We start from the raw sequence: 16445 nt of genomic DNA, 5'->3' as shown, positions 1-16445 counted from the left end.
CAACATGGTGAAACCCTGTTTCTACTAAAAATACAAAAAATAGCTGGGCGAAGTGGTGCGTGCCTGTAATTCCAGCTACTTAGGAGGCTGAGGCAGGAGAATTACTTGAACCCAGGAAGTGGAGGTTGCAGTGAACCAAGATCGTGCCACTGCACTCCAGCCTGGACGACAGAGCGAGACTCTGTTTCAAAAAAGAAAGAAAAGAAAAGAAAAGAAAAGAAAAGAAAGAAAGAGCTGTGGCTTTCAATTTTTATTTTCTGGCAGTAGCTAGTTGAGGGGACTATGCATTGACAGAAAGGCAGTTGAAGGTAAGGACCCTGTGGATCCAGGACATCTGGGTGTCATTAGCCATCAAGAGGGGCCAGCCCACATAAGCGGTGGCAGAAAGGAAAAGAATCTCTGGCCAGAATATGGAAGTCATGGCTGGAGGCAACGTTGGCTTTATTTTTGGAAAAGAGTTGGCCGGGCGCGGTGGCTCATGCCGATAATCCCAACACTTTGGGAGGCCAAGATGGGCGGATCACCTGAGGTTGAGAGTTTGAGACCAGCCTGGCCAACGTGATGAAACCCCATCTCTACTAAAAAAACAAAAATTAGCCAGGCATGGTGGCAGGCGCCTATAATCCCAGCTACTCGGGAAGCTGAGGCAGGAGAATCGCTTGAACCCAGGAGGAGGAGGTTGAAGTGAGCCGAGATCACGCCACTGCACTCCAGCCTGAGTGACGGAGTAAGACTGTCTCAGAAGAAAGAAAAGACTTTTCTTTTCTTTTCTTTTTCTCTTCTCTTCTCTTCGCTTCTCTTCTCTTCTCTTCTCTTCTTTCTTTCTTTCTTTCTCTCTTTCTCTCTCTCTCTCTTTCTTTCTTCAAATTCTGAAATAATTTTAGACGCCTCTCATTCTTTATACTCCCAGGATAACTAATTCAGCTAGTCTATTACAAGAAGAAAAAAAATACTAAGTCCATCCATGAATATGGGGTGGGTTTCATTTTATTCATCTATTATTCATTATTCACTTCTCACCACTTAGAAAGCTTCCAAAGCTCTCTTATCTCCAGACCCATAAAATCCAGGCTTCTAATAACCCTTTTATCTTCAGTAGCCTTGACTTTCACCAGGCTTTAGTTGCAGTCTCTTCCTGTCATGCCAGAGTTTTAGAGTCAAACTCACTTTGGTCAGCGGGACTGGTAGAAGCAGTCTGGTCATCAACAAATAAGTGTTATGGGTTGTTGGGTGGTTTTCCTTTACTTCCTTTTCTGGCAAATATCACTTAGAATGATTTATCTTTACTCATTCAAAAGCTCTAACTGTCCCAAAGAGAGGATAACCACAAAAATTTCCTGTAAAAGTGACACAGCACTTTTCCTCTAAAAGTGACGCCTAGGAACTGTTTAGCAGTCATTCACTCAGGGCTATAGAGGAGTAGTTATAGGGATATCACACACACATCGATTAGAAATCACTCTACTGGGCCGGGCGCAGTGGCTCACGCCTGTAATCCCAGCACTTTGGGAGGCCAAGGCAGGCAGATCACAAGGTCAGAAGGTCGACACCATCCTGGCTAACACAGTGAAACCCCATCTCTACTAAAAATACAAAAAAAAAATTAGCCGGGCGTGGTGGCGGGCGCCTGTAGTCCCAGCTACTCAGGAGGCTGAGGCAGGAGAATGGTGTGAACCCCGGGAGGCAGAGGTTGCAGTGAGCCAAGATCACGCCCCTGCACTCCAGCCTGGGAGACAGAGCAAGACTCCGTCTCAAAAACAAACAAACAAACAAAAAGCAAAACAAAACAAAAATCCAAAAGAAATCACTCTACTGAAAGTATAAAGAAGATCTCAAGACAACTTACTTGAATTCCCTATTCTACAATTTGGACAGATTCCTTGATATTACATATTAAATCATAAGGAGAAAAAAATCTGGTTTTGGTCTCTTTGTGGTCTAAAATCCTAGCAAAAAGTACAGAGAAGTTTAATCCGTTTTTAATAGGTTCTACTGCCATAGGCTTTCTATGTATACTATGCATTAAGTCTTGCCACGGTCTTTGCAGGTGGCTTTATTGACAGAGGTTACTTGGATAGTGCCATGCAGGGGTTAAAAACAAGACCTTCAGGGCCAGGGGACCTCGTGCTGAGTCTCACAGCTTGCAAAGGTGCAAGTTCCTGGACCCCTCTAAGCTACAGTGTCATTTGTAAATAAGGGTGGTGGTGCTATCACACAGGGTCATTGCAGGCATTTAATCAGATCACATTTGTAGAGTTTCTGGCATAGTGCCTGGCATAAGAATAAGCATACAATAAATATTAGCAGCAGCATTAGATTCTCATAGGAGCATGAACCCTATTGTGAACTGTGCATATAAGGGATGTAGGTTGTGAACTCCTTACGAAAATCTAACTAATGCCTGATGATCTGAGGTGGAACCGTTTCATCTCAAACACCCCACTCCCTGCTCTGTGAAAAAACTGTCTTCTACAAAACCAGTCCCTGGTTTAAAGATAACTCCTTCTTGCAACATTTGCACTGCTTAATATTCAAGTTTAAGTTGGATGGAGCTGGATTTTGAATTCTTTCAGGCTGTTTCTATTTTACAGGCAAAACCCACTGCCACATTGGGAAAGGCCAAAGGGTAAATTACTGTCTTATTTATTAACAGCAGGTAAGGTGAACATGGAAGTTCAGTAGCAGGTTGTAACACATGTCCAGAATGATGCCATTTAAAAAAATGTGTATAATACTTGTTTGGAAGGCCATATATCCAAATGTTAATATTAATTATCCCTGATTGCCCCTTATTTTCTATTTTACACTTTTTCTTAGATTTTCTGCAGGGAAGCTGTATTACTTTCTTATTTAAAAAAAAACAACAAATGCTATATATTTATGTGCATGCGTGTGTGTGTGTGTGTGTGTGTGTGTATATATATATATATTTTTTTTTTTTTTTTTTTTTTTTTCGGACAGGGTCTCATTCTGTCACCCAGGCCTGAGTGCAGTGGCATGATCTCAGCTCACTGCAGCCTTGACCTCCTAGGCTCAAGTGATCCTCCCACCTCGGCCTTCTGAGTAGCTGGGACTACAGACACACACCACCATGCCTGGCTAATTTTAAAAAATTTTAATAGACACAAAGTCTCACCATATATGTTGCCCAGGCTGGTCTCAAACTCTTGGGCTCAAGCAATCCTCCCGCCTCGGTCTCTCAAAGTGCTAGGATTACAAGCATAAGCTGTTGTATCCAACCAATGAATGCTATTTATAAAAAGAAAGAACTGTATAGTCACTGTAGAACCAATTTGTAGAGGGGTGTGGAAGCCCAGCTTCAGTCTCCAGGTATGAAAAAGTAGAGATGGAGACGGTAGCCATGTGAGCAGGGAGCCCTGGGGATTGCTTGTGAGCCCTGGGGGTCATTTGGTAAGGCACTGCAACTTCACAGCAATTGGTATTTCAGAATCTTCAGTGAGGTTTTATACCTGCCATACTCACCAGAGTCTTGTTCTTATCCTCAGTTGTTCCAAGTATGTGAATAACTCCAGAAACTGATCTGGTACCCCCAGAGGCTCTCTGGATTTCTGAGGTCAATAACACACTAGACGCAGGTTCTGCACACCTGCTATCAAAGTAATGGCCCCCAAACTTAACAGGTGTGCAGAAGCACAGTTTTCAAGCATCTGGAGCTCTGACTTGCTTTGGATCATTATCACAGGCCCCAGATTTTTAATTGCTCTGCAAGGGCACTAGGCCAGGCCTCATGAGCAAGGTGAATATAGTCATGTGTTGCTTAACAACAGGGATGTGCTCTAAGAAATGCAAATGTATCATCAGGCAGTATCCTGGACTACAATGTATCCTAGACTACAAACCTGTACAGTAGATTACTATACTGACTACTGTAGGCAATCGGAGCCAATGGTAAGCATTAAAAATATGTATCTAAAAGAAACTACCATCAGAATGAACAGGCAACCTACAGAATGGGAAAAAATTTTGGCATCTACTCATCTGACAAAGGGCTAATATCCAGAACCTATAAAGAACTCAGTCAAATTTACAAGAAAAAAACAAACAACCCCATCAAAAAGTGGGCAAAGGATATGAACAGACACTTCTCAAAAGAAGACATTCATACAGCCAACAGACATAGGAAAAAATGCTCATCATCTCTCGCCATCAGAGAAATGCAAACCAAAACCACAATGAGATACTGTCTCACACCAGTTAGAATGGCAATCATTAAAAAATCAGGAAACAACAGGTGCTGGAGAGGATGTGGAGAAATAGGAACACTTTTACACTGTTGGTGGGACTGTAAACTAGTTCAACCATTGTGGAAAACAGTATGGCGATTCCTCAAGGATCTAGAACTAGAAATACCATTTGACCCAGCCATCCCATTACTGGGGACATACCCAAAGGATTATAAGTCATGCTGCTATAAAGACACATGCACACGTATGTTTATTGCGGCACTATTCACAATAGCGAAGACTTGGAATCAACCCAAATGTCCATCAGTGACAGATTGGATTAAGAAAATGTGGCACATATACACCATTGAATACTATACAGCCATAAAAAAGGGTGAGTTCGTGTCCTTTGTAGGGACATGGATGCAGCTGGAAACCATCATTCTCAGCAAACTATCGCAAGAACAGAAAACCAAATACTGCATGTTCTCACTCATAGGTGGGAACTGAACAATGAGATCACTTGGACACAGGGTGGGGAACATCACACACTGGATCCTATTGTGGGGAGGGGGGAGGGGGAAGAGATAGCATTAGGAGATATACCTAATGTAAATGACGAGTTAATGGGTGCAGCACACCAACATGCCACATGTACACATATGTAACAAACCTGCACGTTGTGCACATGTACCCTAGAACTTAAAGTACAAAAAAAAAAAAAAAAAAAAAAAGAGTTAACAGAAATGGGACCTGATTTCCTTTGGGGATCTTATAATAATGAATACTTTAAAAATATAGAAAGTAATTCCTACTCACTAGAAGAAATGTTTTACGTATTAATTGGGTTTTCTCAAAGGGTAGAAAAGTAGTACAATGAAGTAAAAAATATATATATATGTATCTAAACATACCTTCACATAGAAAAGACACAGTAAAGTATGGTATAAAACAGGGGCCCCTCACCCCCAGGCCACAGACCGGTAGCAGTCCAGGCTCCATAGCAGGAGCTGCATAAGCAGCTTTATCTGTATTTACAGCTGCTCCCCATCGCTCACATTACCATCTGAGCTCCACCTCCTGTCAGATCAGCGCTGGTGTTAGATTCTCACAGGAGCGCGAACCCTATTGTGAACTGTGCGTGTAGTTGTGCACTTCTCTTTCTTTTTTTTCTTTTCTTTTTTTGTTTTTTTGAGACTGAGTCTAGCTCTGTTGCCCAGGCTGGAGTGCAGTGGTGCGATGAGATATTGGCTAACTGCCACCTCCACCTCCCGGATTCAAGCGATTCTCCTGCCTCAGCCTCCCAAGTAGCTGGGATTACAGGTGCCTGCCACCACACCCAGCTAATTTTTGTATTGTTAGTAGAGATGGGGTTTCACTGTGTTGGCCAGGCTGGTCTCACACTCCTGATCTTGTGATCCACCCTCCTCGGCCTCCCACAGTGCTGGGATTACAAGCACGAGCCACCGCGCCTGGTTGGTTGTGCGCTTCTTATGAGAATCTAACTAATGCCTGATGATCCGAGGTAGAACAGTTTTATCCTGAAACTGCCTCCCTCCCTGGTCTGTGGGAAAATGGTCTTCCACGAAACCAGGCCCTGGTGCCAAAAAGGTTTAGGACTGCTGGTAAAAAATAAAAAAAATATGCACTTGTATAAGGCACTTACCATGAACGGAGCTTGCAAGGCTGGAAGTTGCTTTGGGTGAGTGAGTGAGTGAGTGGTGAGTGAATGTGAAGGCCTAGGACGTTACTCTACATTACTGTAGACTTTATAAACACTCAACACTTAGGCCACCCTAAATTTATTTAAAAATTTTTTTCTTCTATAATAAATTAATCTTAGCTTACTGTTACTTTTTACTTTATAAGCTTTTTAAAAAAACGTTTTGACTCTTTTGTAATAACACTTAGCTTAAAACACAAACACATTGGACAGCTGTATGAAAATATTTTCTTTATGTCCTATTCTGTAAACTTTTTCCTGTTATTAAAATTTTTCATTTCTTATTTTTACTTTCTAAACACTTTTGTTAAAAACTAAGCCACAAACACACACATTAGCCTAGGCCTGCACAGGGTAAGGCTCGTCAATATCACTGTCTTCCACCTCCATGTCTTCAGGGGCGATAACACGCACGAAGCTGTCATCTCCGATAATAGCAATGCCTTCTTCTGGAATTCCTCCTGAAGGGCCTGCCTGAGGCTGTTTTACAGTTAACCTTTCTTTTTTTTTTTTTTTTTTGAGACGTAGTCTTGCTCTGTTGCCCAGGCTGGAGTGCAATGGCGCAATCTCGGCTCACTGCAACCTCTGCCTCCTGGGTTCAAGCAATTCTTCCACCTCAGCCTCCCAAGTAGCTGGGATTACAGGCACCCGCCACCACACCCAACTAATTTTTTTGTATTTTTAGTAGAGATGGGGTTTCACCATGTTGACCAGATTGGTTTTGAACTCCTGGCCTCAAGTGATTCGCCCACCTCGGCCTCCCAAAGTACTAGGATTACAGGCGTGAGCCACCGCGCCCGGCTACAGTTAACTTTTGAAATATAAGTTGAAGGAGCACACTCTCAAATAACAATAAAAAATATAGTAAATACATAAACCCAGTAATATAGTCATTTATTATTACCAAGTATTATGTACTGTACATAATTTATGTGCTACACTTTATACATTTAGCAGCTCAGTAGGTGTTGTTTGTTTGTTTGTTTGTTTGTTTTGCAATGGCGTCCTGCTGCGTCACCAGACTGGAGTGCAATGGCGAGATCTTGGCTCACTGCGACCTCCACCTCCCGGGTTCCAGCGCTTCTCCCACCTCAGCCTCCTGAGTAGCTGGGATTACAGGCATGCAACACCATGCTTGGCTAAGTTTTTGTATTTTTTAGTAGAGACAGGGTTTCACCATGTTGGCCACGCTGGTCTTGAACTCCTGAACTCAAGTGATCCACCCGCCTTGGTCTCCCAAAGTGCTGGGATTACAGGCGTGAGCCACTGTGCCCGGCCTCAGTAGGTTTCTTTACACCAGTATCACCACAAACACATGAGCAATGTGTGGCACGACCACATTATGATGTCACTAGGTGACAGGAATTTTTCAGCTCCATTATAATCTTCTGGGCCACTGTCATATGTCTGGTTTGTCACTGACCGAATTATCGTTAGGTGGTGCACAACTGTACCTTCTTTTATTGTTTTAAAATATGAGTGGCTTCTTCTTCCCACTCAAATAATCCTAGTGGACTGTCTTTGTTTTCCCCCTTGGCTGAGCTATTTCAGTGATGATTTCTCACTGACTCATTTACTTCCCTTTCCGTGATCTCAAAAGTTTTTTTTCTTCTACTCCCTCCATTTTAATTTAGGGAAACATATATAATTTTTCGATTGTTTAATTTAAAAACCTGAATTCTTAATCTCGCCTCATTTTATTTACATTTCAGTGGCATATGTGAAACAAAAACATTTTTCCCTTTAGGGCCTATTTATTAAATTTTTTAAAAACCTCAGAGAAAAAGATTTGGCCACATTTTTGTCTCTTTTTATGGCTACAAATATAACATCGGGAATATACATCAGAATTGATGTGCTTCTGAGTTGCATTTTTCACAGTTGGCCGCAGAGCTTTTTGCTCAGATATCTCGAGTTGCATTGGAACTGGGTTTTCTGTATAATTTTTTTCTCTACTTAACCGTAGAAGGAAACACATGTCCAAACTGAGGATAGCCCCACTTTAAGTTTCAACATGGTTTGGGTTTTGCAGCATCCAAGATTTTCCTAACTACACACCTCTTTTTTTTTCTTTTCTTTTCTTTTTTCGTCTTAAAACACGCTCTTTTGGCTGGTTCAATAAGCCGTTCCTGCCAACCAGTTGCTTTTATGGTAATTGACAGCGAAGCTGATTTTTGGAACCTTGGAATCTAAAGAGGCATTTTAGCTCAGACTTTGGAGAGGCTGAGCCAAGCTACTTGCAGAGTAAGAGATATAGCCGAGCCAAATGTGGGGCAGTCAGACCCTGAGTCTGTGCATGCTAATGAACTGCTCTCAAGAGTCTACATACCAGGAGCTAGCTCCAACTTGCGTTTTCCCTCTTTCAGCAACATGCACGATCCTTCTCTCTCCTGTCTGATTGTTTCTGGAGCTACTAGGTGCCACTTCTCGAGTGGAGCCGGTGAGACCACCTGTCAGCAGTGGACAGACGTGTCAGGACCCCCATGACCACCAGGGGTGGGGTACACAGACCCACTGCACCTCAAATACTGACCATGAGCTGAAAAGACACAAGACACAGCACACTTGCATAAGAAAAAAAAAATTACAACATTAATACAGCCAGTTAGTATAATGAGAAGATTGTAAATTTTCTGAATTCCCCTCAAATGATATCAGTTCGCTAAAAACTGTGACATTTCTCCAGATTTCATCTTAGCACAACAAATAGAAAAAAAAAAAAAATCTCCCCAGTCTCCCAGATCTTTCGAGTCCTTGCTTTCCTAAAAAAAAGCACAAATGTTTCAGAGTCAAAGGGCTCTGTTTGCTATCTTCCTTTTGCCGGTTTGGCTTTTCTGGGAACCAGCACACATTACTCCACAGGAGGTGGCTCTCGGACTACAAAATACCCAAGTGACACTGGGCAGCCCACCAGTAACAGCCTCAGGAAAAGCATGCCCTTCTAACATCAATTCATTTTTTGAACTAAAAGCACTTTGGGCACAGAGACTGCCCACCCCCGGCACTTCCCAAGTGGTGGTAAGCAGCTTTTCCTTGTGGATTTCAGTCTCTGAGATTGAGTTTTGTTGTATGCAGTTTTCACACTGACTACTGATAGAGAAGCAACATGTGTCTATTCTCCATTACTTTTTTTTAAATAGAAATTCTTTTTTTATTGTATTATTCTTTATGTTCTAGGGTACATGTGCACAACGTGCAGGTTTGTTACATAGGTATACATGTGCCATGTTGGTTTGCTACACTCATCAACTTGTCATTGACATTAGGCGTTTCTCTTAATGCTTTCCCTCCCCCAGCTCCCCACCTCCCGAAAGGCCCCAGTGTGTGATGTAAAACAATTTTCTTCTGTTACTGGAAAGGAACCCAATCTATACCTAGTGACATTGAATGTGCCCATCTGCCTGAAAAATAAAATACATTATTCAGTGTATCGAATCCTGTGTAGTACATTGTTGAGATTTGTAAAACCTAATTAAGAATACCTGCATGGGGATTTGAGTCTACGTTTTTGCACTTCAAAGGTATTTTCATAGGCACCAAAGTGTCAAACACATACACCCAAAGAGTAAGCAGAATTTTATAATTTCACAGTTGGCTGTAGTAAACATGTTTCTCAGTGGAACAAGTCCAAGGAGTCAGCCACAGGGAGTGCTAGCCACAGCCAGGCGCTCACGATGCTGCAAGACATGCAAGTCAACTCCTCATCCTAAATAGAGGCTCTCCGTGGACCTGAGCCATGAATTACATCTTCTCCTTCCACGTGCAGGCTCCATACATTGATGGCATTGATGCACTGACAGGTTCTGTAACCCATAACGTATTTGATAGGCACAGGCTTTCTTCTTGTGTGTGCAGTAACCACTCTGAGGTTGACAGTTCAGGTAGGGAACTGGGTTCTGGTCTCCTTCGCCTATGTGAGATGGCTTCATCTGGGAGCCAGAGCGTCAGTTACATAGTCTTCTCTAAATTATGTTTTGTTATTTCCCTAACGTTATTTAAGCCTCATGGAACTTACTCTGCTTTTGCCAAGTCTTTCCATTGAATAAATATCTCCATAACCTATTGCTTCACTTTGGCAACAGAATTGTTGCAATTTGTGGGCAAAATGGAGCAAAGGCCTAACTCATTTTTTTTTCCTCTGTGAAATGTGCAATTTGCTGGCTTTCCTTCTCCCAGACGAAAGCCTTGACTTGTTCTCTGTTCTGGTAGCACCTTGTCTCTGTCCTCACTGAGTGAAGATTTACAGATAGGAGAATAGAACTCGATAAAAAATGACTTCACAGATACCGTGGAGACTTGTTATCCATACACAAAGTCAGTAATCATAAATAAATTAGGCCACGAAGTGCTCAGAATTGTGCCTGGCACGTAGTAAATGATCTGTAAATCAGTAGTATCAGAGTTCTGTAAATTACCAATGATCATTCTTTTCCTGCATTTACATGAGTTACTTTATAATTGCAAAACTATGGAAAGTAGCAGAGGTATAGCTAAGCATCCAGGCTGACCCTGTAAGAGCCAGAAGCTGGCAGAGCTGCAGAAGGTAACGATCTAACTGTTCACAGATCCAGTTATTTCCCCCAAAGGATCCCTAAAACCTTATAAAATGCCGCCTGAGTAGTCAGTGAAAGGAGACCAAGGGAACTAACACTCGTTGTTCCATTCTGGGCCAGACACACATGATCTCATGTGTTCTTCACAACCACTTTGCCATTTGTTCACTAAATGCTTTTGTTTTGTTTGTTCGCCTTGTTTATTTAAGTTCCTTAGGTGAAGGGTTGTGAAAAGAGCTCAGAGTGACCCATGATTGTCTCGTGGTCTACACCTTAAGGCTGAACTCAGGATATGTCAGCAGGCTTTCCCCATTCTTTTCCTTCAGACAGGGTATTGAAGCTTGGCTGCCTCATGGTCATGTCATTTGTTTTCTCTTGACCACCTCTTCCCTGGGAAATTTTGCCCTGCTTAGACTATATGACGATCATGTTGACGTTACTCTTCTCAAACCTCTTCTAGTTCTGTGACTCTCTTAGAGCTCAGAATTGGAAATTAGGATGCATTTCCTAACTATCCTTAAGCAGTGTAGAGAAAAAGAAATTGTGAGAAATATTGGGTTGGTGGGGATGGGAGGTGGGGTAAAAGGAAGGGAGAGGACTAAGGGCAGGAAAAGACAGTTTTGTAAAGGCCATAGAACTAGCAGAGGGCCTTGCATCTTCCAAGTTTCCTGTGTGGAGCACAGTGCCACCTGCAGTAGCTCCCCGGTGATATTGATTATTGTTGTGGATGATGATGGTGATGAAGAGGGGCTCACCCACTGTCTGGTTTTGGAGTCTCAACCCTACTCCTTTGCTAGGACGCCATGCCAGTAGCCTATCTACCACCCCCCTACATCTTTCCCTTCAGTAGGGAAATTTTTGTGTTACTCATACCAGATTCTTTTAGCCTAAGGAGCTCGAGAACCCATTTTTGTGGGTTCTTTATATTTATGTGGTGTTGAGAGACATTCGTGTTCGGAGTGAAGCAGCAAATCTAAACCAAAGATGTGAGTGTAGAAGCAAAAGCTAGCATCCTAACTTTCATTTCCTGCAGCAGCAGGAGGAAGCGTTCTTTTGGAAATTGAGGACTGGTGCCTGCTTCTTCTAATAAATATGCCAGGAAATCCTGTATTGCTATCGCCATTGGGTCTGTTACTCATTTGCTAACTAGCAGAGGGAACTATTTGCCCATCCTTTGTCTGAAATAAATGTGTGATAACTGGCCAGGCACGGTGGCTCACACCTGTAATCCCAGCACTGTGGGAGGTCGAGGCAGGCAGATCAGGAGGTCAGGAGTTCAAGATCAGCCTGACTAACATGGTGAAACCCTGTTTCTACTAAAAATACAAAAATTAGCCAGGCATGGTGGCAGGTGCCTGTAATCCCAGCTACTCAGGAGCCTGAGGCAGGAGAATTGCTTGAACCCGGGAGGTGGAAGTTGCAGTGAGCCGAGATCATACCATTGCACTCCAGCCTGGGCAACACAGCAAGCCTCCTTCTCAAAAAAAAAAAAGAAAAAAGAAAATTTGATAACCATGAAATTATAGAATCATTGAGCCAGAAGCACCCCCAAGTTTGTCTAGAACCCCCAGTTTTTTATTTTAATTTTCTTAGAGACAGGGTCTTGCTTTATTGCCCAGGCTGGAGTGCAGTGGCACAATCCCTGCTTACTGCAGCTTCAACCCCTGGGCTCAAGCCATCCTCCCACCTCAGCCTCCTGAGTAACTGGGAATACAGGTGAACACCCACCATACCCAGCTATTTTTATTTTTATTTTTAGTAGAGATGAGATCTCACGATGTAGCACAGGCTGGTCTCGAATTCCTAGGCTCAAGCAATCCCCCTGCCTTGGCCTCCCAAAGTACTGGGATTACAGATATGAGCCACTGTGCCCAGCCAAAACTCCCTGATTTGATAGTTACAGAACTGAATCCCAGACATTGTGGGAGGTCATAATCTGCCCCCAAGTTACACTGCAGATGGATAGTAGGGCAAGGCCAGAACCTGGCCCCAGGCACAGTCAGCACTTTTTTCCTTATGCTGCTTGTCTCCTGATCCAAAAGGCCCCAATTTCTCAGAGTAAATAACTTCAGATTATTGTATAGCTATGAGAGCTCCCTTTTATTCTTTACTACCCACTGTCATCTTATTTCTGCCCCTTTGCAATTTTTTTCATCTTAATACAAACTGCTTTATCTTTATTAAAAGCTAACTAATTTTCAACTATATTTCCTGAAGAACTTTTACTTCTGGTCATTAGTGATGGAACTCCTGAGATGAGAAAAGAAAGGAAAAAAATAAAAATAACTGAATTTTTGCTTTTCTTTACAGACACTCTGGAAAACGGATCCAATAAGGGTGACAGGTGAGCAAAATGTTCCCATTGGCCGTGCCTGCTTTTCGGCGATGACATTTTCAATGCAAACTGCAGTGAGTTTGATCGTTTACTTTCTGTTTTGCTTAACTCCAGTGCAGCTAACAGAAAGGGACCGAGCAAAGATGACACGTATTGGAAGGAGATCAACGCAGCTATGGCCTTAACAAATCTTGCACAGGGAAAGGACAAACTGCAGGGAACTACCAGCTGCATCATCCAGAAGTCGTCCCATATAGCAGAAGTAAAGACTGTCAAAGTGCCGCTGGTGCAGCAGTTTTAAGAGCTTGTTGCTTTTCAGATCCAATGGATGTTCTTTCCAGTGTTTTCGTCAACCCTCATCCTAAAAGCCGAAGCAGGGATGAAAATGACTCTCTCCCAAACCTCTTCTTATTTTTAATTATCCCAAATATATCATTTAGTTGCTTCTGTAAAAGACATATAAATTATAAAAAACTCATTTTAATCAAAAATATTAACTTATTTTATGTTACTCAAACTATGCATAAAATGTCTGCATTACCATTACAGTAAGTGCCTTGCTCCCAAAAATAAGCTCCAACGTGGGCATAGTTGAACAGCTATGCCTCAAAATGCCAACGCCATATGCTTATTAGCCTGTGTGCATCATTCCAGATGGACCTAATCATTCCAGGACTGAAACCAGAATCGCTGAAAGCCCTTGAAATGCATTCAATAATTCACAAGTTAAAACTTGGATATCTGTTCAGCCCAAATGAAATCTTCCTTTTAAAAAAAGTCTACAGTATTGAAAATTGTTCAATGTGCTTTTCAGAGTGACAGTGAGACTTTTATGCATGTATCTTGCCTGCATATCTGATATGTTACAAACTTCCAAAATTCAAGGTGCAGCGATCCACATAACGTTGTACATTTAAGAAGTGATTCCTTCAAGTTAATTTAAAATTTCAATGAATACATGGTGATCAGGAAAACGTTTTTTCAAGCACTGTTGGAAAGTACCACAAAGCCCTTTAGAATTAATCTGGATTTTTTTTCTCAAGTTCTGCTGAAGTTTAAAAAAAAAAAAACAACTTTATTATATAAATAACTCAAAATTTTCCTGTGTAAAACTAAACCTGTAGTTTTAAAACATAATCCTGTTTGCATTAGAGCTCACTGTCTTTTTGTGATGGAAACTGTGTTCATATGGTATGACTAAAAATCTTTTATTTGATTCGTTTCAAATTACAATTGCTGATGGACAATTTGTATTGCAGCGAGAACAAGAGAATGAAAGAAATGTATCTCTGTGTGGCTATACATACACATACATAAAATTGATTTTTAAATTTAAAACATATGGAAAACAAAACATTGAACAGTTTGAATTTTGCCAAGTTGGACATTAATGTAAAAGTGAAGTGAAATCGTGCATTGAAAGAAAACATTTTGTTTCTAAATTAGACAACCATTGAGTGAGAACAATCAATATCAAGAAAGAAGACTATCTTTCTCAACTAAACAATAATATTCTAATCAGCTTGGGAAGACTTGAAACTTGAATAAACAGTGGAAATGCCAAATATAACAGAGGGTATGTGCTACAGAGAAGTAAAAACGGTTTGACTCTTTTATGATGGGATTTTTTTTTCTGAGTATGTAATCTATTTTTTTTTAAACTGGAAAGCATTTTTGTCAGTGTGAATGAGGGTCAATAGTGTAGCCAAGTGGTGACATTTTTCTTTATTTTGCAAAATGCTTTTAAAACCAAAGGCTGCTCTAGTTGACGGACAGTATCAGTCTTGATATAAATTGTAGGACACTTTTTCATGTAACATAGCATTTGGGGATTGGATTTATTTAGTGTAATGAAGATAATTTGATATAAAAATATTTTGTGTATATATATATTTTTACTTTGTTTTCTAAATTGCTGTTTGCAGTAACAGTAAGCGCAAAGCAAAATATATAAGTTATGACTGTATGATCAGATGAAGTATGAGTTCTTTTGGTTTGCATCCTTAAATAGTTAGAGATCTCTGATACAAACTTTGGAATCTTTACAAAACAATTTTGCCAAAATGTGAGCATGTCAATGAAAACTAAAGACAAATACTTCACTCTTTTTCATACTATTATAAGTTATTCTGGTATTAAATATGTTAATAAAAGTGTTTTTGTTTTGACATATTTCAGTTAGATGAATGAATGCTGGTTGTATTTTATTTGAATGAGTCATGATTCATGTTTGCCGTCTTTTTTAAAAAATCAGCAAATTTCTTCTCTGTTATAAATTATAGATGACAAGGCAATATAGGACAACTATTCACATGATTTTTTTTAATACCAAAGGTTGGAAGATTTTATAATTAACATGTCAAGAAGACTTTATAATAAGCACATCCTTGGCAATATCTCCAATTGCAATGACTTTTTAATTTATTTTTTCTTTTGCTGCTTTAACATTTTCTGGATATTAAAATCCCCCCAGCCCTTTAAAAGAATCTTGAACAATGCTGAGCCGGCAGCTGAAAATCTAACTCATAATTTATGTTGTAGAGAAATAGAATTACCTCTATTCTTTGTTTTGCCATATGTAATCATTTTAATAAAATTAATAACTGCCAGGAGTTCTTGACAGATTTAAAATAAAAGTTAATTTCTAGACCTCAATGATCGTATGGATTTTGTTTTCCTTTGAGAGCTGAGCAGGTAGATGAAGCAGTAGAACAGACGGGCCCATTATATGCAGCAATTCTCCTTGGACTGTTAAGGGATATGATATGGGAGTGCTGCATTTGTATTAGGTTTGAATTTCATCACCTTAGGCCACCGATCCAGCTTTTAAAGACTGAGGAAAAGGGAGTGTGATGCTGACTATTCAAATACGTACCTTTAAAATGAGCATTTTCACATAATACCTTCTTTCCCTCACTAATACAATTAGCATTATTTGTGGTATGCTCTGCACTGGAGAGAAAACCTTGGCTTTGAAGCTAGACAGAACTACCTTTGAATCTCAGCTTTGTCCCTTACTACTTAGTCATTCTTACCTAGTTTCTTCATCTGCAAAGTGGGAGTAAGGAGCTATACCTTCTAGAGTTTGCAATAAGATTGAGATAAAATACAGTACATAAAGTGCCTACCACGGTGTCTGTCCGATAATAGGTGCTTGGTAGCTGGAACGTATTATTATGTAGTTACAATTCCTCTCTCCAGGCTTTATGCACAAGAAAGTAGAAATATTTAAAATGAATGCAACATACGAAATGGGTAGTTTAACAAACAGCTGTGGAGAGGGAGAGATGCCTGACAAGAAAAGCTGCTGTGCAATGGTGAAAGTTGGTATCAGAGTTAGAAAGGCCTTCAAGGAAGATTAGTTTAGCATCGTCACTTTGAATTTCCAGGCAAAAAGCATAAAGCGTTGCAAAGTTAAGGCAGAACAGACATTCCAGCAGAAAACACGATACATGCGGTCGCGTCCTTCTTTGGGATAACCAAGAATTGCTTTCCCTCTATTTGTCCTGCTTGATACTGTTGAAGATGGCTAAGAAAACCTCAAGCTGCTGCCTGTGTTCTCTGTCTGCTCCAAGTAGCAATGTTTAACAAACAGTGGCAATAGCCATAGCCTGCTTTCAAACTTATCCAGCTCAGCGGTGTCACAGCAT

At 40.8% G+C, this 16445-nt stretch overlaps 1 protein-coding gene across 1 annotated transcript in view; it reads left to right on the top strand.

Annotated features, from left to right (window-relative positions):
- Positions 1-15448, top strand: part of MKX (mohawk homeobox) — a 75048-nt gene extending 59600 nt beyond the window's left edge. The window contains exons 6-7 of the mRNA XM_050804550.1: positions 12771-12804; positions 12910-15448. Of these exons, the coding sequence (XP_050660507.1) occupies positions 12771-12804; positions 12910-13096 (221 nt within the window). The 3' untranslated portion in view covers positions 13097-15448. The remainder of the gene's footprint in view (positions 1-12770; positions 12805-12909) is intronic.
- Positions 15449-16445: the final 997 nt, after the last annotated feature.

Source organism: Macaca thibetana, chromosome 9 (assembly GCF_024542745.1).
Source record: "Macaca thibetana thibetana isolate TM-01 chromosome 9, ASM2454274v1, whole genome shotgun sequence".
NCBI classification, from domain to species: Eukaryota; Metazoa; Chordata; class Mammalia; order Primates; family Cercopithecidae; genus Macaca; species Macaca thibetana.
Note: the sequence above shows the minus strand (reverse complement) of the source record. Positions and strands in the feature narration are given on the sequence as shown.